The sequence below is a fragment of the Coregonus clupeaformis genome, chromosome 17 (genome assembly GCF_020615455.1).
Source record: "Coregonus clupeaformis isolate EN_2021a chromosome 17, ASM2061545v1, whole genome shotgun sequence".
NCBI classification, from domain to species: Eukaryota; Metazoa; Chordata; class Actinopteri; order Salmoniformes; family Salmonidae; genus Coregonus; species Coregonus clupeaformis.
This window is the reverse complement of record NC_059208.1, coordinates 5,613,299-5,635,208: the sequence shown is the minus strand read 5'-3', so window position 1 is coordinate 5,635,208 and position 21,910 is coordinate 5,613,299. Positions and strand designations below refer to the sequence as shown.

Sequence of the window (21,910 nt, the reverse complement as noted above, 5' to 3'; positions counted from 1 at the left end):
TGTGCTTGGGGTCATTGACCTGTTGGAAGGTGAACCTTCGCCCCAGTCTCAGGTCCTGAGCGCTCTGGAGCAGGTATTCATCAAGAATCTCTTTGTACTTTGCTCCGTTCATCTTTCCCTCGATCCTGACTAGTCTCCCAGTTCCTGCTGCTGAAAAACATCCCCACAGCATGATGCTGCCACCACCATGCTTCACTGGTTTCCTCCAGACATTATGCAGGCATTCAGGCCAAAGAGTTCAATCTTGGTTTCATCAGACCAGAGAGTGCTGCAGAGATGGTTGTCCTTCTGGAAGGTTCTCCCATCTCCACAGAGGAACTCTGGAGCTCTGTCAGAGTGACCATTGGGTTCTTGGTCACCTCCCTGACCAAGGCCCTTGTCCCCCGATTGTCAGTTTGGCCGGGGGGCCAGCTCTAGGAAGAGTCTTGGTGGTTCCAAACTTCTTCCATTTAAGAATGATGGAGGGCACTGTGTTACATTTACATTTACATTTTCGTCATTTAGCAGACACTCTTATCCAGAGCGACTTACAAATTGGTGTTGGTGTTCTTGGGGACCTTCAATGCTGCAGAAATGTTTTGGTACCCTTCCCCAGATCTGTGCCTTGACACAATCCTGTCTCGGAGCTCTATGGACAATTCCTTCGTCACCTGTGGGACCTTTTTAATAAGACAGGTGTGTGCCTTTCCCAATCAAATCCAATCAATTGAATTTACCACTGGTGGACTCAATCAAGTTGAAGAAACATCAAGGATGATCAATAGAAACAGGATGCACTCGACTTCGTCTCGGGCCTAACAACACCCGTGCCAATATATCCTCCAAACACCGGCTTCTTGTGCATGATCAAATCAAATTTTATTTGCCTCATGCGCCGAATACAACACTGTACAACATTACAGTGAAACACTTATTTACAAGCCCAAAACCAACAATGGAGTTTAAGAAAAAAAATTACCAGTAGGGAGGTCACTTAATTAATCATGCATCTTAATAACTTGTGTGTTTAAGCCGCTACTGTTTATTTATGAGACGACAATATAGCCTTCTTCTACAGTATGATTACAAATACTAATTCTTATCCATACCAAAGCATGCACTTCAATTCAATCATATGAATTAGACGAATGTAATGGATTCTAACCATATTGTTTCCAGTATAGTTATGTTTATAATCAGTGAAACATAACGCACCTCCAATGGTATGACATTGAATTTTACCTGTGTAATTTTAACTGGTAATGTGTCTCGTAAAGCCAAACAATTACTTTACTTATCATGATTTTTTACATTTACTTTTTGTAACAACTTTTCTTTTGTAAAAAGGTGGCAGTAATTGAAGATTTGTTAAATTAAACGTGTCCTGTCTTATTTTTATGTACACAACTGCAATGCACACATCATGGTGCGATTTCAATCTGAACACATATTTTTCTATAAAGGTAGGAACTATTGTTGTGTGGTCGCTTTTTCTTGCCGAATTCAGTTTTAGCTGCTCACGTGGGGCGAACGGCAGTATGGGAAATGATTGAATGAAAATAACTTCAGACAGTTATTTATAATTTTAGCAATTGGAGCGTATGAATTATGCTGTAATAAAAGTGAGAGAAAGGCAAGATCCAAACTGGAAACTATTGTAGCTTGTTCATAATAGGTAGGTTTATGTGATAAAATACTGGAACACCTAGAAGCTAAGCTAGCTAACGTTGTTAGCAAGCTGTCCAGCTAACCGACGGGAGTGGAGCATTGGCAAGTGAGACAAACTGCTATGCTAACTAGCTAGCTAAGCTACGTTATTTTAAAATATGTAGCTATCTAGATACCTAACTCATTGGAAATATACTGTAGCTAGTATTCTCCCAAATAAAGTAACAGCAAGTAGCAGACTTGCTTTGTCCCGAAACGATACATTGTTTGGCTCGTTGCGGGACGAAGCAAGTAGACACGCGAGCCAACTAAAATCATAATTGACCCGTAAACCACTGTACTACTAGCTTGCTAACAATCATCCCTGCCTGGGTTGTATTCAAGCCTGACACCAATATGTTGATCCACGGTGTACAAAGTATCAACGTAGTTATTTATTCTAACTAGCTAAGTAGTAACGTTACTGGTGCAATATCCATAGACGTGTCTTCTAATATAATGCTTGTCCAGATTAATATCGAACGTTAGCTAATAACAGTGTGATCTCTGCTGTAACGTTAAGGTGCTGGTGGCTTGCAGGATGTATGCCGTGTACCGCCAAGCTCACTCCCCCACCGCCATCGAGTTCTCTGTCTACTGTAACTTCATCTCCAACGAGGAGAAGAACCTGGTCGTCGCTGGAACATCTCAGCTTTACGTCTACAGGATCATTCACGATGTGGAGGTAAAGTAACTCTTAGCTATGTTCATCTTTCATTCCTCGATCACTGATAAAAAGTACAATGAGAGCAATTTAAATAAAGATTGTAGCTACCTGTCGTGGGCAACTTTTCTTCTTGAAATCCAGCTTACATTCACATCTTTCTCTTCATATTTCAGAATGCTTCAAAGACAGACAAATCAACAGGTATGTCCAAAACTGCCTTGCACTCTAGCAACATTCTGATGAGAAGAGCTATTCTGGTGGAAATCCGAGACCTAGGGGCCGGGCAACAGCACTATGCTAAGTTCCACTATACTGGAACATTGGTAACATTGTGGGAGCCAACATGTCTGTCTTGAAAGACTAGTGAACCACTGACTGTATGCTATTATTATGTTGTCAGCCTTCCTTAGACATGCACGTGTCAACATTACAGACCATCTCTGACACCTGATTTCTTCTTTGACACTTCCTTGATCTCTTCCTTGTCCTCTGCAGGTGTCAAGAGTCGTAAGGAGAAGCTGGAGCAGGTGGCCTGTTTCTCCCTGTTCGGTAACGTCATGTCCATGGCCTCTGTTCAGCTAGTAGGAGCCAACAGAGACGCTCTCCTGCTCAGCTTCAAAGATGCTAAGGTACCTGAGACGTCTTGATTGATTGTTATACTAATCCTAAACTCACAGCTTTCATATTCCAGGTTACTTTGGCCTACTTTATTCTTTCAATATCCATTTATCATGTAGCAGTACGTAGTAGGTGCAAGCAGTCTACCCTATAAAATGTCTGACTGCGGTTTACAATGTCCTGGTTGTTTACTCCAGCTGTCAGTGGTGGAGTATGATCCAGGAACACATGATCTGAAGACTCTCTCGCTTCACTTCTTTGAGGAGCCAGAGCTGAGGGTAAGAGGAAATTAACTGTGCTTGAAAAACATTCAAAGACATACACTGCAAATCACTACCAAAATGAGCATATATGAAAAATAATTGTTGTATCTTCAGGATGGGTTTGTCCAGAACCTGCACATCCCCATGGTCCGTGTGGACCCAGAGAACCGCTGTGCTGTGATGCTGGTGTATGGAACTCAGCTGGTGGTGCTGCCATTCAGAAAAGACACACTTACTGATGAACAGGAGGGAGTAGTGGAAGGGTATGTAGATATATTGAATTTCATTGTTTGATTCATTTATCTAGGATAGTCCACTGAGTAACATCTGCTACAGTTTTTTTCCCAGGGAGTCCTACAATCCATAGCATCTTGTAGTGATATTTAGGATACCTATAGCAATGCACTTAGGTTATTATCAAATAAAATCAACTTTTATTATCAAATAAACTAAACATTTGAGTTGTAATAACAGTTTTTTGATGTTTTGGATTTGATAATTTCTTATCAGCCATCTTGCCTCGTGTTTTTCTTTTACCACCCATGCAGGCCAAAGTCCAGCTTTCTTCCCAGCTATATCATAGATGTCCGTGAGCTGGATGAGAAGCTTCTGAACATCGTAGATATGAAGTTCCTCCACGGTTACTATGAGCCCACATTGCTCATCCTGTATGAGCCCAACCAGACGTGGCCTGGGTCAGTACACCACAACAGCACCTGTCCTCTCTGTTCCTCCTGTCTGTCTAAGGAGACCTCCCACCCCGAAACAAAGGTCTGCTGACGAGTTAACATGAAGAAGGCTATTGAACTTAGCCGCTTGTTGGAACTTAGCCATGTCTTGTTAAGCCCTGTTTATGACTGGTAATATTGTGGTGTGTAACTCTAGTCTGACCATGTCCTCCTCCTCCAGGCGTGTAGCAGTGAGACAGGACACCTGCAGTATTGTAGCCATCTCACTCAACATCATGCAGAAGGTTCATCCTGTCATCTGGTCCCTCAGCAACCTGCCTTTTGACTGCACACAGGTCATGGCTGTGCCCAAGCCCATTGGTAATCCCTCACTTACTGGGTTCATACTGTATGTTCAGCGTTACAGATGGAGACTTGTATGATCAGTTTATAGATCATATCATGACTCAAAATATGAATTTATTCCTGTTGTGTTTCTAGGTGGTGTGGTGGTGTTTGCTGTCAACTCCCTGTTATACCTCAACCAGAGTGTTCCTCCATATGGCGTGTCACTCAACACACAGACCACTGGGACCACCGCCTTCCCCCTGCGTAAGTACTGACTGAGGACTATAGTACACATTGTTCTCAAGCTCACTCCATATAGAAAGCAAAGCAGCCTAGTTAATATTCCTAAGAAATGTATACCATGCCTAGGAAAGTAATTTGGTCAAATCAAATATTATTTGTCACATGCGCTGAATACAACAGGTGTAGACCTTACTGTTAAATGCTTACTTACAAGCCCTTAACCAACAATGCAATTTTAAGAAAATAAGAGTTAAGAAAAGATTGACTAAATAAACTAAAGTAAAAAAGTAACACAGTAAAATAACAATAACGAGGCTATATACAGGGGGTACCGAGTCAATTTGCGGAGGTACAGGTTAGTCGAGGTAATTGGGGTAATATGTACATGTAGGTAGAGGTAAAGTGACTATTCATAGATAATAAACAGCGAGTAGCAGCAGTGTAAAAACAAAAGGGGGGGGTCAAATGTAAATAGTCCGGGTGGCCATTTGATTAATTGTTCAGCAGTCTTATGGCTTGGGGGTAAAGGCTGTTAAGGAGGCTTTTGGACCTTTTGGAGCAGTTGCCATACCAGGCGGTGATGCAACCGGTCAGGATGCTGTTGATGGTGCAGCTGTAGAACTTTTTGAGGATCTGGGGAACCATGCCAAATCTTTTCATTCTCCTGAGGGGGAATATGCGTTGTCTTGCCCTCTTCACGACTGTCTTTGTGTGTTTGGACCATGATAGTTTGTTGGTGATGTGGACACCAAGGAACTTGAAGCTCTCGACACGCTCCACTACAGCCCCGTCGATGTGAATGGGGGCGTGTTCAGCCCTCCTTTTTCTGCCAGGTCTCGGACCTCCCTATAGGCTGTCTCATCGTTGTCGGTGATCAGGCCTACCACTGTTGTGTCGTCAGCAAACTTAATGATGGTGTCGTGCTTAAGCTGCAATATACCTGCAGGTATAAAGCTTTATAACGTGTTGTAAGCATGTATGAGCCTTTGTCTTCTAATAAGGCTGTGTGTTGGTGTTTCAGGTATACAGGAGGAGGTGAAGATCACACTAGATTGTTCCCAGTCCACCTTCATCGGCTCTGATAAGATGGTCATCTCTCTGAAAGGAGGAGAGATGTGAGTAAAGAATAGAACAGTTGCGATGGGATTTATTAGCTATATTTATTTTCCATAAATGCTTTATTAGACCTTGTTAAAGCTATGTTCTGTGCCCTCAAATCAGTGTGGTATAGTAAAAATAACTGCATTGTATTTAGTCATGACCTTGTAAGAGTCATGCCTTGACTATGTGCCTGTCTCCTCTCTGCAGCTATGTGTTGACCCTGATCACTGATGGCATGAGAAGTGTCCGGGCCTTCCACTTTGACAAGGCTGCTGCCAGCGTCCTCACCACCTGTGTAAGTAGCAAACAGTAGCTGTGTGTGTGTGTGGCAGCATGAGTTTACTGTGAGGACAGTGTGCTGACACAGGCCTCTGGCCCTCCAGGGGAAAGTCTTATGGACAGATGCCGTTCCAGACGCATTACACACACACACACACACACACACACACACACACAGAATATGTGCTGACAGCAACCCTTACTTGACAGTTTAATGCATTATGCGCAAACTTATGTACAGCGGGAGGGGAGAGAAAGCGGGAAGAGAGCGCATTATTGAGAAAGTTTTTGGCATAGAAGGACTGGTATACACACACAGACACACACACTTAGTGTTGAAGAGAGCAGTGCAGTGATATTCTCAGTCTGCTGCCAGCCGTTGGCAAAGAGAGAACTGGTCATGGAGGAGCTGTGGAAGCATAGAGGTTCCCCACCTATAACCCCTGTCTCTGCTCCTCCTCTCACCCCTGTCTCTGCTCCTCCTCTCACCCCTGTCTCTGCTCCTCCTCTCACCCCTGTCTCTGCTCCTCCTCTTCACCCCCGTCTCTTCTCCTCCTCTTCACCCCCGTCTCTTCTCCTCCTCTTCACCCCCGTCTCTTCTCCTCCTCTTCACCCCCGTCTCTTCTCCTCCTCTTCACCCCCGTCTCTTCTCCTCCTCTTCACCCCCGTCTCTTCTCCTCCTCTTCACCCCCGTCTCTGCTCCTCCTCTTCACCCCCGTCTCTGCTCCTCCTCTTCACCCCCGTCTCTGCTCCTCCTCTTCACCCCTGTGTCTGCTCCTCCTCTTCACCCCTCTGCCTCGTCCCCACAGATGATGACCATGGAGCCTGGGTATCTGTTCCTGGGGTCCCGGCTGGGAAACAGCCTCTTGCTGAAATACACAGAGAAGTACCAGGAGAATCCAGAGAAACCAACAGTGGAGGAGGACAAAGAGAAGGAAGAGGAGACCGATGAGGAGAAGCAGGTGAGTTGGTTTGGATTTTAGTTGATATGTAGATATTCTCTTCCGTCTGGTCCCTGTGGCATATTGCTGTGAGTGATTCTGTCAAAAATGTAAAGATTCCATAGATGTATAGATTCTAGTTGAGGCATAATTAATCAAATTGAGCTTCAAAATGTAGCCAATTGTAAAAAAAAATATTTTATTTCACCTTTATTTAACCAGGTAAGCCAGTTGAGAACACGTTCTCATTTACAACTGCGACCTGGCCAAGATAAAGTGCGATAAAAACAACAACAGAGTTACATATGGGGTAAAAAATGCAAGAGAAAATATATATACAGTGTGTGCGAATGTAGTAAGTTATGGAGGTAAGGCAATAAATAGGCCATAGTGCAAAATAGTTACAATTTCGTATTAACACTGGAATGATAGATGTGCAAATAGAGATACTGGGGTGCAAATTAGCAAAATAAATAACAATATGGGGATGAGGTAGTTGGGTGGGCTAATTTCAGAAAGGCTGTGTACAGGTGCAGTGATCGGTAAGCTGCTCTGACAACTGACGCTTAAAGTTAGTGAGGGAGATAAGTCTCCAGCTTCAGAGATTTTTGCAGTTCGTTCCAGTCATTGGCAGCAGAGAACTGGAAGGAATGGTGGCCAAAGGAGGTGTTGGCTTTGGGGATGACCAGTGAGATATACCTGCTGGAGCGCAGACTACGGGTGGGTGTTGCTATGGTGACCAGTGAGCTAAGTTAAGACAGGGATTTTCCTAGCAGTGATTTATAGATGACCTGGAGCCAGTGGGTTTGGCGACGAATATGTAGTGAGGGCCAACCAACGAGAGCGTACAGGTCACAATGGTGGGTAGTATATGGGGCTTTGGTGACAAAACGGATGACACTGTGATAGACTACATCCAATTAGCTGAATAGAGTGTTGGAGGCTATTTTGTAAATGACATCGCCGAAGTCAAGGATCGGTAGGATAGTCAGTTTTACGAGGGCATGTTTGGCAGCATGAGTGAAGGAGGCTTTGTTGCGAAATAGGAAGCCGATTCTAGATCTAACTTTTGATTGGAGATGCTTAATGTGAGTCTGGAAGGAGAGTTTACAGTCTAACCAGACACCTAGGTATTTGTAGTTGTCCACATACTCTAGGTCAGACCCGCCGAGAGTAGTGATTCTAGTCGGGTGGGCGGGTGCAAGCAGCGTTCGGTTGAAGAGCATGCATTTAGTTTTACTAGTGTTTAAGAGTAGTTGGAGGCTACGGAAGGAGTGTTGTATGGCGTTGAAGCTCGTTTGGAGGTTTGTTAACAGTGTCCAATGAAGGGCCAGATGTATACAAAATGGTGTCGTCCGCATAGAGGTGGATCCGAGCGTCACCAGCAGCAAGAGCGAAATCATTGATATACAGTGGGGGAAAAAAGTATTTAGTCAGCCACCAATTGTGCAAGTTCTCCCACTTAAAAAGATGAGAGAGGCCTGTAATTTTCATCATAGGTACACGTCAACTATGACAGACAAATTGAGAGAGAGAAAATCCAGAAAATCACATTGTAGGATTTTTAATGAATTTGTTTGCAAATTATGGTGGAAAATAAGTATTTGGTCACCTACAAACAAGCAAGATTTCTGGCTCTCACAGACCTGTAACTTCTTCTTTAAGAGGCTCCTCTGTCCTCCACTCGTTACCTGTATTAATGGCACCTGTTTGAACTTGTTATCAGTATAAAAGACACCTGTCCACAACCTCAAACAGTCACACTCCAAACTCCACTATGGCCAAGACCAAAGAGCTGTCAAAGGACACCAGAAACAAAATTGTAGACCTGCACCAGGCTGGGAAGACTGAATCTGCAATAGGTAAGCAGCTTGGTTTGAAGAAATCAACTGTGGGAGCAATTATTAGGAAATGGAAGACATACAAGACCACTGATAATCTCCCTCGATCTGGGGCTCCACGCAAGATCTCACCCCGTGGGGTCAAAATGATCACAAGAACGGTGAGCAAAAATCCCAGAACCACACGGGGGGACCTAGTGAATGACCTGCAGAGAGCTGGGACCAAAGTAACAAAGCCTACCATCAGTAACATACTACGCCGCCAGGGACTCAAATCCTGCAGTGCCAGACGTGTTCCCCTACTTAAGCCAGTACATGTCCAGGCCCGTCTGAAGTTTGCTAGAGTGCATTTGGATGATCCAGAAGAGGATTGGGAGAATGTCATATGGTCAGATGAAACCAAAATAGAACTTTTTGGTAAAAACTCAACTCGTCGTGTTTGGAGGACAAAGAATGCTGAGTTGCATCCAAAGAAGCATGGGGGTGGAAACATCATGCTTTGGGGCTGTTTTTCTGCAAAGGGACCAGGACGACTGATCCGTGTAAAGGAAAGAATGAATGGGGCCATGTATCGTGAGATTTTGAGTGAAAACCTCCTTCCATCAGCAAGGGCATTGAAGATGAAACGTGTCTGGGTCTTTCAGCATGACAATGATCCCAAACACACCGCCCGGGCAACGAAGGAGTGGCTTCGTAAGAAGCATTTCAAGGTCCTGGAGTGGCCTAGCCAGGCTCCAGATCTCAACCCCATAGAAAATCTTTCGAGGGAGTTGAAAGTCCGTGTTGCCCAGCGACAGCCCCAAAACATCACTGCTCTAGAGGAGATCTGCATGGAGGAATGGGCCAAAATACCAGCAACAGTGTGTGAAAACCTTGTGAAGACTTACAGAAAACGTTTGACCTGTGTCATTGCCGACAATGGGTATATAACAAAGTATTGAGAAACTTTTGTTATTGACTAAATAGTTATTTTCCACCATAATTTGCAAATAAATTCATAAAAAATCCTACAATGTGATTTTCTGGATTTTTTCCCCTCATTTTGTCTGTCATAGTTGACATGTACCTATGATGAAAATTACAGGCCTCTCATCTTTTTAAGTGGGAGAACTTGCACAATTGGTGGCTGACTAAATACTGTTTTCCCCCACTGTACACAGAGAATAGTCGGCCCGAGAATTGAACCCTGTGGCACCCCCATAGACGGCCAGAGGTCCAGACAACAGGCCCTCCGATTTGACACATTGAACTCTATCTGAGAAGTAGTTGGTGAACCAGGCGAGGCAGTCATTAGAGAAACCAAGGCTATTTAGTCTGCCAATAAGAATGCGATGGTTGACAGAGTCGAAAGCCTTGGCCAGGTCGATGAAGACGGCTGCGTGGTACTGTCTTTTATCGATCGCGTTTATAATATCGTTTAGGACCTTGAGCGTGGCTGAGGTGCACCCATGACCAGCTCGGAAACCGGATTGCATAGCGGAGAAGGTTTGTTAACTTGGCTTTCAAATACTTTCGAAAGGCAGGGCAGGATGGATATAGGTCTATAACAGTTTGGATCTAGAGTGTCACCCCCTTTTGAAGAGGGGGATGACCGCGGCAGCTTTCCAATCTCTGGGGATCTCAGACATTACGAAAGAGAGGTTGAACAGGCTAGTAATAGGGGTTGCGACAATTTCGGCGGCTAATTTTAGAAAGAAAGGGTCCAGATTGTCTAGCCCAGCTGATTTGTAGGGGTCCAGATTTTTCAGCTCTTTCAGAATATCAGCTGTCGGAATTTGTGTGAAGGAGAAGTGGGGGGGCATGGGCATGTTGCAGCGGAGGGTGCAGAGCTGGTGGACGGGGTAGTGGGAGCCAGGTGGAAAGCATGGCCAGCCGTAGCAAAAAGTTTGTTGAAATTCTCGATTATTGTAGATTTATCGGTGGTGACAGTGTTTCCTAGCCTCAGTGCAGTGGGCAGTTGGGAGGAGGTGCTCTTATTTTCCATGGACTTTAGTGTCCCAAAACTTTTTGGAGTTAGTGCTACAGGATGCAAATTTCTGTTTGAAAAAGCTAGCCTTTGCTTTCCTAACTGATTGTGTATATTGGTTCCTGACTTCCCTAAAAAGTTGCATATCGCGGGGGCTGTTCGATGCTAATGCAGTACGCCACAGGATGTTTTTGTGTTGGTCAAGGGCAGTCAAGTCTGAGGAGAACCAGGGGCTATATCTGTTCTTAGTTCTGAATTTTTTTGAATGGGGCATGCTTATTTAAGATTGAGAGGAAAGCACTTTTAAAGAACAACCAGGCATCCTCTACTGACGGAATGAGGTCAATATCCATCCAGGATACCCGGGCCAGGTCAATTAGAAAGGCCTGCTCGCTAAAGTGTTTTAGGGAGCGTTTGACAGTGATGAGGGGTGGTCGTTTGATCGCGGACCCATTACGGACGCAGGCAATAAGGCAGTGATCGCTGAGATCCTGGTTGAAGACAGCGGAGGTGTATTTAGAGGGTACATTTGTCAGGAAGATATCTATGAGGGTGCCCATGTTTACAGATTTAGGGTTGTACCTGGTAGGTTCGTTGATAACTTGTGTGAGATTGAGGGCATCTAGTTTAGATTGTAGGTTGGCCGGGGTGTTAAGCATATCCCAGTTTAGGTCACCAAGCAGTACGAACTCTGAGGATAGATGGGGGGGCAATCAGTTCACATATGGTGTCCAGGGCACAGCTCGGGGCTGAGGGGGGTCTGCAGCAAGTGGCAATAGTGAGACACTTATTTCTGGAAAGGTGGATTTTTAGAAGTAGAAGCTCAAACTGTTTGGGCACAGACCTGGATAGTATGATAGAGCTCTGCAGGCTATCTCTACAGTAGATTGCAACCCCACCCCCTTTGGCAGTTCTATCGAGACGGAAAATGTTGTAGTTGCATCCTAAGCCAGGATTCAGACACTGCTGGAACATCAGGGTTGGCGGAGTGTGCTAACGCAGTGAATACCTCAAACTTAGGGAGGAGGCTTCGGATGTTAACGTGCAAGAAACCAAGGCTTTCACGATTACAGAAGTAAACAAATGATAACCCCTGGGGAGTAGGAGTGATACTGGGGGCTACATGGCCTGGGTTAACCTCTACATCACCAGAGGAGGAGTAGAATAAGGATACGGCTAAAGACTTTAAGTACTGGTCTTCTAGTGCATTGGGTACAGAGAAAAAAAGGGGCAGGTTTCCGGGCGTTGTAGAATAGATTCAGGGCATTATGTACAGAAAAGGATATGGAAGGATATGAGTACAGTGGAGGTAAACCTAAGCGTTGGGTAACGATGAAAGAGATAGTATCACTGGAGGCACCGATTGAGTCGGTCTCCGCTTTGTATGGGGGGTGGGACAAAGGAGCTATCTAAGGCAGGTTTAGCTGGGCTGTGGGGATGGATGTTGACGTCGCCAAAAGAGGATGATTCATTTTGTGGTTTAAAAAAAAAGTAGCAGTCGTTGTCCTTGAAAAGCTTCTGTGCTCGTGTTCCACCTATAAACCACCTTTTAGCACTTCAACTGCTGTTGTGACTATACTTTGACTATCAGATGTGGAAATATGACACTTAATATGTGATGTTTTATTGTCACATACACCGGATAGGTGCAGTGAAATGTGTTGTTTTCCAGGGTCAGCCATAGTAGTACGGCCCCCCTGGACCAAATTAGGGTTAAGTGCCTTGCTCAAGGGCACATCGGCAGATTTTTCACCTTGTCGGCTCGGGTATTCGAACCAGCGTCCTTTCGGTTGCTGGCCCAACGCTCTTACTGCTAGTCTACCAGCCACCCATTGTCCATTTTGTAAATAAAAATGCTAAATGAATTGCTGATACACATTCCTATGTATGTATTATGATATAAATTGCATAATGAACTTGATAATAATTCCAGGAGGAACCTCCGAGTAAAAAGAAGAGGGGTGATTCCTCTACCAACTTGACAGGTATTTGGACAGTTGGTGTATTACAATGTCTTGGTTGTGTGTTGCATATTACCCTTCTTTACATATGTATGGAACTAACTGAGGTGATAAGGTCACCTATAATAATGTTTTTATATTTATAAATTACGTGTTTCCTCCCATGTCCTCTGTCCAGCTGGTAAGAACCAACTGCCTGATGAGGTAGATGAAATTGAGGTGTACGGGAGCGAGGCGGCGTCTGGCACTCAGTTGGCCACCTACTCCTTTGAGGTAGGACCCCTTGTTACCCCCAGCTGAAGCTTTATCATTTCATTATTCATATTCCTCTAGTCTTGGTTATTGCAGACTTTACAATATGGTTTTGGTATGTTTGGCTCCAGGTGTGTGACAGCATATTGAACATCGGACCTTGTGCTGGTGCGTCCATGGGGGAGCCAGCCTTCCTCTCTGAAGAGGTACTAAAACACTTTAACTTTCATTCCAGATCGCCAGTCTTTCCGGTCATGATGTCCATCATGGCTGTGTTGTATTTCTGAAAGCACTGATCAATATCTAATACCTCTAGCAAGGTATTTTCTCAAGCACTTGCTATGCAAACAGTAAGACCCACTAAGCCCTGTGTCTGGTGTTTCTGTGTCCACAGTTCCAGACCAACCCAGAGCCTGACCTGGAGATAGTGGTGTGTTCTGGCTTTGGGAAGAACGGGGGTCTGTCTGTGCTTCAGGTAAATACTCTACTTTTTGTATTTCTGTGCAAGTGCATGCGTGTGGCTGCACTGTTCTAAGACCTGTGGTGGCGAGGCCTATCTACCTCAGGTTCAGTGACGGTGCTACAGAGAACAACCACTCTGGGTTTACCAGGGCTGCTGCCTCAGAGATCAATGGAGCAGCTTATAAACCACCCAGACACACTTATACATGCATTCAAGTAAAGAGCATTGTGAAGAGTTATAGATTACTGCACTGATAGTTCATGGCAACGTGGCGCATTAGCATGGCGTAGCTGCCGGAAAACAATGGGAAGAGCTAATATTTTCAGAGTCCGCTTTGAGAGTGGATGATTCAGTTATTCCTTCTGGCCATTGTTCTGTAGTTATTGATGACTGTTTTGTCTGGCCCATTCCCATCCCAGAGGAGCATCCGTCCCCAGGTGGTCACTTACTCCTAGGGGTCATAGTTCTGTTATTGATCATTGATGATCGTTTTTTGTCCTGGCCCCTCCCAGAGAAGCATCCGCCCCCAGGTGGTCACCACCTTTGAGCTGCCAGGTTGCCATGACTTGTGGACTGTCATCTCCAATGAGGTCAAGGAGAAAGACAAGGAGAAAGACAAGCCTCCTGCAGCTGAGGGAGAGGGTGAGACCCCTGAGGAAGAGGAGGAGAAGACGGAGCCTGCGCCAGTGGAGGACGACAAGAAAAAACATGGCTTCCTGATTCTCAGCAGAGAGGACTCCACCATGGTACACCCACACCTCCCACCGCATCTCTACACAGTACAGTACACACGCTGCACCCCGAGACACACTCTGCTCTACGCAGCAGTCTGAAAGGGAGCTTGTTCCTCTCTTACAGTGCTCCAGCATGTTTAGATTGAGCCTGTAATGTTGATTGAGTTAAGGGTAATGATTGAGGTTTATTGACGTTAACTGGAACCCCTCCTGTGTGGTTCTCTAGATCCTGCAGACGGGTCAGGAGATCATGGAGCTGGACACCAGTGGTTTCGCCACCCAGGGACCCACTGTGTTCGCTGGGAACATCGGAGACAACAAATACATCATCCAGGTCTCCCCCATGGGTATACGGCTACTGGAAGGAGGTAGAGAGATCTGTCCGTCTTTCAATAAAAGAAGAAAATAATCCATGATACTCTGTGTCCCTACCTCTAACTCATCCTCTCTTTAACTGACTGTCAAGCACTTTGTGACAACTGTCAATGTAAAAAGCGCTTTAGAATTGCATTTCATTGATTGACGTTCCTTCCAGTGACCCAGCTGCACTTCATCCCGGTGGACCTGGGTTCTCCCATAGTGCAGTGCTCCGTAGCGGACCCCTATGTGGTGATCATGACGGCCGACGGAGTGGTCACCATGTTCGTCCTGAAGACCGACTCCTACATGGGCAAGACCCACCGCTTGGCCCTGCAGAAACCCCATATAGCTTCTGTGAGTCACGGTACAACACTACGTAACACAACACATTACACTACAGCCTGGCCCTGCAGAAACCACATATAGCTGCTGTGAGTCACGGTCATATCCTACACTGTACAACTAAGTCAGGCAGTATTACAACACAACCCGATGGATGAATTAGTGAAAAAATATGATTCTCAGACCGGTGACAATCTCTCTCTCTCTCCCCGCCCGTACAGCAACCCTGTGTGATCACGCTGTGTGCGTTCCGTGATGTCAGCGGGATGTTCACCACAGAGAACAAGCAGACCTGTCACACCGAGGATCAAGACACCATGTTCAAGAGCCAATCAGAGACCGAGACCATTATACAGGACCTCAGGTAAGAGCCAATCATATAGGACCTCAGGTAGGATGTTTTTGAATGAAGTATATCGTTTTGAACTGAAGAATGAGAGCTATACCAACTTTCCCTATGGACACTTTTTTTGGGGGGTGGCTGCATCTCGTCTCTTAGTCAGTGGAAGCACTGTCTCACCTCAGAGTTTAGCAGTAAACCTCTCTCCCATGTCTCCTCTTTAGTAACACAGTGGATGATGAGGAGGAGATGTTGTATGGAGACTGTAACCCAGCAGGCATCACCCCCACCAAAGACGAGTCCCACCCCGGGTACCGCCTGTCCTCCTCTGGGGCCCTGGGTGGGGGGTCCGAGGGGACGTCGGGACGAGCTGAACCCACACACTGGTGCATGATGGTCCGCGAGAACGGCGTCATGGAGGTCAGGATCAATGTCGCTAGTTTATCAGCATAATATTAACAATAGCTGTATCAATACACATTGTATTGTAATCATTTAGTTTACATAATTTACACAGCTGTAAAAATTCTAATACTGTTTAATGCCAACATTTATACTATACTATACTAGTTATTTAGAGGTTGGATAAAAGCCTGGGAACTTTAGTCTTATGCTCAGAAATCCACAGGAACTGTGGCCGTAGCAATGAGTGACACCACAACCGACAGGTGAACTTTTTCTACAGGATAGAGCTATAGTAAAACAACTTCCTCCTGTTCTCTAGATCTACCAGCTACCTGACTGGAGACTGGTGTTCCTGGTCAAGAACTTCCCTGTTGGCCAGAGAGTGTTGGTTGACAGCTCCGCCGGCCAATCAGCAGCCCAGGGGGAGGGGAAAAAGGAGGAAGTGACACGACAGGGAGAGATCCCATTGGTCAAAGAGGTGGTCCTGGTGTCGCTCGGCAACAACCACTGCAGACCCTACCTGCTGGTGAGTTTTCAGTACGGGTATTAAAGTAGAGTGACTGAACACCAGAATATGTAGCAGTAGTACTTAATTGATTCCAATTTGGGAAATTGCTTTAGACATATGAGGCTGTATGTTCCGTTTCTTTCCCAGGTCCATGTTGAACAGGAGCTTCTGATCTATGAAGCGTTCCCATACGACCAGCAGCAGGCTCAGAGCAACCTGAAGGTCCGCTTCAAGAAGGTAAGAAGAGCAAGGTCATTGGACAAGAAAAGTCAACAACTTTTAGGACTGCTTAATCTGTGTCTGGGAAACCAGTCCCAAAATGTCCATTCAACACTGATTATTATGTCTACCAACTGTTCTCCTGTCTCGTCTCAGATGCCCCACAACATCAACTTCCGGGAGAAGAAGTCGAAGGTGAAGAAAGATAAGAAGGCTGAGGGTCAGGCTGGTCTCAGCGAGGAGGGGCCAACAGTGGTCAAAGGTCGCGTGGCCAGGTTCAGATACTTTGAGGATATCTCTGGCTACTCTGGGGTAAGAGGTTCTCTACTTACAAGACTATATATACATCATGGGTAACGAGGGGTACACTTTTGGATACTCAGGTTCCCTGCAAGATACATCTTGAAGGAGAGGTACTGCTGTGTACACAGACTTTATATATATATATACTGTAGTTCTGTGTGTTCATGTGTTGTTTTCTTGTTTGTGTGTCAGGTGTTCATCTGTGGCCCCTCCCCTCACTGGATGCTGGTGACATCACGGGGGGCGATGAGGCTCCACCCTATGACGATCGACGGACCAATCGAGTCATTCTCCCCCTTCCACAACATCAACTGCCCCAAAGGCTTCCTCTACTTCAACAAGCAGGGCGAGCTGAGGATCAGTGTTCTACCCACGTACCTGTCGTATGACGCCCCCTGGCCAGTCAGGAAGATTCCTCTGAGATGCACCGTTCACTATGTGTCCTACCATGTAGAGTCCAAGGTGTATGCAGTGTGCACCAGCGTGAAGGACCCCTGCACTCGCATCCCCAGAATGACCGGAGAGGAGAAGGAGTTTGAGACCATAGACAGAGGTGGGACTAGTATATGCATTAGTCTGTCTCCATGACGTGCATTTCACTTTCTCATTGGTTTATATCTTTGTTTCTTCATTCATTCTTCCACCATTAAAATTCCTTGGCGTTGTGTTCTCCTCAGACGAGCGCTACATCCCACCTCAGCAGGAGAATTTCTCCATTCAGCTCATATCTCCTGTCAGCTGGGAGGCCATCCCTAACACACGGTAACAACTGTAGCTACTGCAGCTATCTGGAGCATAGCCTCGAACATGAGGCATGTTCATTATAGATCTGATGCATATTTCTAAAGATTGATATAGATATCTATATTTAAGCATCTAGGGCGTAGTAGTGGATGTCTGACCTCCCTGCTATTAAACAGGATTGACCTGGAGGAGTGGGAGCATGTGACCTGTATGAAGACGGTGGCGTTGAGGAGTCAGGAGACCGTGTCTGGGCTGAAGGGATACATAGCTGCCGGTACTTGTCTCATGCAGGGGGAGGAGGTCACCTGTAGGGGCCGGGTGAGTCACCAACACTACTCTGACCACTGACTAGAGCCAGGACTACCTTTGGGCCCAAGGTATGTCCTCTAAGTTATAGTCTAAAGTAGGGTCCAGAGTTTTTCCTAGTCGGGTCAGGTGGTCACGAAACTCAGGACCTATTATGGAGTCCGACAGATAGATTATGCCATTTGAAATCATGATGTTGATTTAGTCTGGACTTATTTCTCTTTCTACTGTTGTATCCAGATCCTGATCCTGGATGTGATTGAGGTGGTCCCAGAACCCGGTCAGCCCCTGACGAAGAACAAATTCAAGGTTCTGTATGAGAAGGAGCAGAAGGGACCGGTCACAGCTCTGTGTCACTGCAGCGGATACCTGGTCTCTGCCATCGGACAGAAGGTGACAGACCCACCTCTGACTATACACTATAGATGTCCCAATCTATATGTATTTCCCACCCACCTCTCAATATAATTCTGTTCCGATTTACATTGTTTTCATTGTGTGGCCAACATGTTGCAGTTGAATGTATTTTGGATATTATTGAATTAGCCATTATTATAAGAACTGTTCAGAAAGCCCTTTTTAAGGAGCACAAGTACGGTACGTCAACCATCTCTCCTGTAACACTGAGACAAAGTCCTGGTTGTGCTTACTGCATCTGTCTATTCTTCTCTCTGTCTAGATCTTTCTGTGGAGTCTGAAAGACAACGACCTGACAGGCATGGCCTTCATCGACACCCAGCTTTACATCCACCAGATGTTTAGCATCAAGAACTTTATCCTGGCAGCTGACGTCATGAAGAGCATCTCTCTGCTCAGATACCAGCCTGAGAGTAAGACGCTGTCGCTAATTAGCAGGGTAAGACAGCAAGGCTACAGGACTACTTTAGTAGTAACACTAGGCTAAACAATGGAAGGTGCGCAATCCATTGCTACAAAGCTAGCTGGCTAGTTAGCTATAGCTATTCTGTAAGCTACCTTGACGTACTAGAAAGTAATATAAACAAGTTGAGAAGAAAGTAACTACAAGAAACATGGTTTATTATCATCTGAAGCAATTTGGTTATCCTGTCTTGATTGTGGAAGTAATATTTTGCTATCTCACAACATGAAAGTAGTCCTGTGTAGCTCAGTTGGTAGAGCATGGCGTTTGCAACGCCAGGGTTGTGGGTTCGTTTCCCACGGGGGACCAGTATGAAGAAAAAAAATGTATGCACTCACTAACTGTAAGTCGCTCTTGTATAAGAGCGTCTGCTAAATGACTAAAATGTAATGTAAATGTAAAATGAGATGTCAAACCATCAACTTCAAAGTACTGTGTTCAAGTAACACGGGATTTAGTCTCTTCTGATTGTCATTCTCTGAGGGGTTTTGTTCCATGTTAGTTTGTTGTTTATGGATTTAACTGTACATCCCAGATGAGTGTTTCTGTTCATGAATGAAAGAAAGCACCATCTGTTCTTTCCTGTGTTCCCTTGTGGGATCCCAGGGTTTCTTGTGTGTTGAGCTTATCTTCTAGAGAGCAGTGCTGTGCTGGAGGGGATATTTAAATGATCAGGGTCGGTCATGTTCATTCCTCATGCCAGTGTTTGAGTGTCTTCTCTTAATGCAGGGTTCTTCAATATTTACCCCGCCCCCCCAAGAAAGAGGCGCAGCCATGGGTGGGTTTGGGAGGGCATAGGCCCACCCACTGGGGAGCCAGGCCCAGCCTATCAGCATGAGTTTTTCCCCCAAAAAGGGCTTTATTAAAGACAGAAATACTCCTCAGCACCCCCCCCTCCTCAGACGATCCCGCCGGTGAAGAAGCCGGATGTGGAGGTCATGTGCTGGTGTGGTTACATATGGTCTGCGGTTGTGAGGCCGGTTGGACATACTGCCAAATTCTCTAAAATGACATTGGAGGCAGCTTATGGTAGAGAAATGAACATTCAATTCTCTGGCAACAGCTCTGGTGGACGCTCCCTCAAGTTGAGACATCTGTGCCGTTGTGTGACAAAACTGCACATTTTTGAGTGGCCTTTTATTGTCCCCAGCACAAAGATCATGCTGTTTAATCAGCTTCTTGTTATGCCACACCTGTCAGGTGGATGGATTATCTTGGCAAAGTTGAAATGCTCACTAACAAGGACGTAAAGACATTTATGCACACAATTTGAGAGAAATAAGCTTTTTGTGCGTATGGAACATTTCTGCGATCTTTTATTTCAGCTCATGAAAAATGGGACCAACACTTTACATGTTGCGTTTATATTTTTGTTCAGTGTGTGTGTGTGTGTGTGTGTGTGTGTGTGTGTGTTATATATATATATATATATATATATATATATATAATTTATTTTTTTGTTTGTTCTTGGACGTAAGACTAAAATCACCAGGAAATGAGCTCTAAGCTATTTTATTTATTTTATCCAAATGTATCCCAATGTAATCAAGGTTTGAAATTATTCTGATTTTGTCAAATACTATATCTGTTTGGGATTCTTGCGGTCAATTTGCAGTGTACAACTTATTTATAACTATGTTCCGGACCCCCGACCATCCGCTCAAGGAAAAATCAGCCCGCGGCTGAATGAAATTGGGGAGCCCTGTCTTAATGGTTTTGTTTCGGTGTTTGGTTCCCTAGGATGCCAAGCCTCTGGAGGTTTACAGCGTAGAGTTTATGGTGGATAACAACCAGCTGGGATTCCTGGGTAAGGTTATATAACTTTGGTAGCTAATCAGGAGAACTCTACCAGGCTAACTCTTTGGATAGAGCCTATGTATGCCTAGACCTCGAAGTAAACCTTCTGTTTTCTCTACGTTTTAGTGTCAGACCGAGACCAGAATCTGTCGGTGTACATGTATCTGCCTGAAGGTGAGTTATAACGTAAACGTGGTAATACTTCTCCTACAAGCATGAAGAATATTGAATACTCAGGTTAACCACAAATGTTGTGATACTTATCCCACAAACATCTGAATATCAAATAAGTATTGTGTCATGATCACTGATCTGGTACTTTGTGTCCTGCTGTAGCTAAGGAGAGTTTCGGAGGCATGCGTCTCCTGAGGAGGGCAGACTTCAACGTGGGAGCTCATGTCAACGCCTTCTGGAGGATGCCCTGTCGAGGGGCACTGGACACAGCCACCAAGAAGACCCTGGCCTGGGACAACAAACACATCACATGGTTTGGTACGACACAACTTTGACTTTGTATTGACAGATACAGGGTAGGAGTAGTTGTGAAGAAAGAGTTGTCTGATTAATCTTCTTTCAATATGTCTGATCAAATGCTCCTCTTGGTATGTTGCGCCCAGAATGATCAACATGTTATAGTTAATAGCTACAAATAGGATTTACAGGCGATTTAGCAGTAACTCCTCTTCCCTCTCTCCCCACAGCAACTCTGGATGGAGGCATCGGGCTGCTGCTGCCCATGCAGGAGAAGACCTACCGCAGATTGCTGATGTTGCAAAATGCTCTTACCACCATGCTGCCACACCATGCAGGATTAAACCCCAAGGCATTCAGGTAACTCCCCACACAAGGTCACTGATAACTTTTGTGGTTTGTTATCAGTATTTTTCCCATAAATTTAAAGTTGGCTACACTTAAATACTTTTCAGGCTTTCTGATGCAAAAAAGTGGCTTTTTAGAAATGTGACACTTTGGGTAAAGACTAATGCTATGTTTTTGGATCTCGTTCCACCAGGATGTTGCATGCTGACCGGCGGCAGCTCCAGAACGCGGTGCGGAACATTCTGGATGGAGAGCTGCTCAACAAGTACCTGTACCTCAGCACCATGGAGCGCAGTGAGCTGGCCAAGAAGATCGGCACCACCTCTGATATAGTGAGTATTAAGTCCCTTCTTTGGCCTAGTTCTCTCGACAAAACTAGCTACGCAAGCCAAGGCAGATGCATCTTAATAATGTAGCTAAATCCAATCTATAGTCCCCATCTTAATTATGTGGTCTAAATCAACTTGGCGCAAATAACTATTAGTTATGAGATATTTGAATCAAGTATCCCTCTGTCCATTTTAGGTCTTGGATGATCTTCTTGAAGTTGACAGGGTGACTGCTCATTTCTGAGAGCAGCATCCTTGATCAGACCCCCTCAGCATGCGCGAGACCCAGGATCTTCCCCCATTTCTATTTTATATGAAATGAAGAGGCTTTTTGTATCTATTTTCTGTATGGAAATGTGAGTTGTGTTTAATCAATTTTGTTCAGTCATAAGGAGCTTGTAATCATGTTTCTTAAAATATTTTTTCTACAAAATTGATACAATCCAGTGTTCAGAATGTATGTCTTTTTATAAAACGTTAACCATCTTGGTCTTTTAGGCTCAATAATTTTAGATACACACATGTAA

General features: G+C 45.0%; 1 protein-coding gene across 3 annotated transcripts; it reads left to right on the top strand.

Annotated features, from left to right (window-relative positions):
- Positions 1–812: 812 nt before the first annotated feature.
- Positions 813–21,869, top strand: LOC121586517 (cleavage and polyadenylation specificity factor subunit 1). 3 transcript variants are annotated; one of them, XM_041903258.2, is made up of 35 exons: positions 813–1,654; positions 2,227–2,371; positions 2,527–2,554; positions 2,849–2,982; positions 3,169–3,249; positions 3,349–3,497; positions 3,783–3,929; positions 4,144–4,283; positions 4,404–4,514; positions 5,515–5,608; positions 5,802–5,889; positions 6,683–6,835; positions 12,555–12,606; positions 12,761–12,855; positions 12,966–13,040; positions 13,229–13,309; positions 13,810–14,043; positions 14,258–14,399; positions 14,567–14,745; positions 14,955–15,097; positions 15,298–15,493; positions 15,798–16,004; positions 16,134–16,223; positions 16,362–16,517; positions 16,701–17,061; positions 17,186–17,270; positions 17,429–17,570; positions 17,799–17,951; positions 18,238–18,414; positions 20,179–20,245; positions 20,362–20,409; positions 20,572–20,727; positions 20,937–21,066; positions 21,248–21,386; positions 21,580–21,869. In XM_041903258.2, exons 2-35 carry the CDS (start codon positions 2,228–2,230, stop codon positions 21,625–21,627), a joined length of 4,425 nt encoding a protein of 1,474 aa, XP_041759192.1. In that variant the 5' UTR covers positions 813–1,654; position 2,227; the 3' UTR covers positions 21,628–21,869. The 3 variants fall into 3 exon arrangements, with proteins under 3 accessions (XP_041759192.1, XP_041759190.1, XP_041759191.1); XM_041903256.2 differs by having other exon boundaries at positions 2,210–2,371; XM_041903257.2 differs by having other exon boundaries at positions 813–1,753; positions 2,210–2,371.
- The last annotated feature ends 41 nt before the right edge of the window (positions 21,870–21,910 follow it).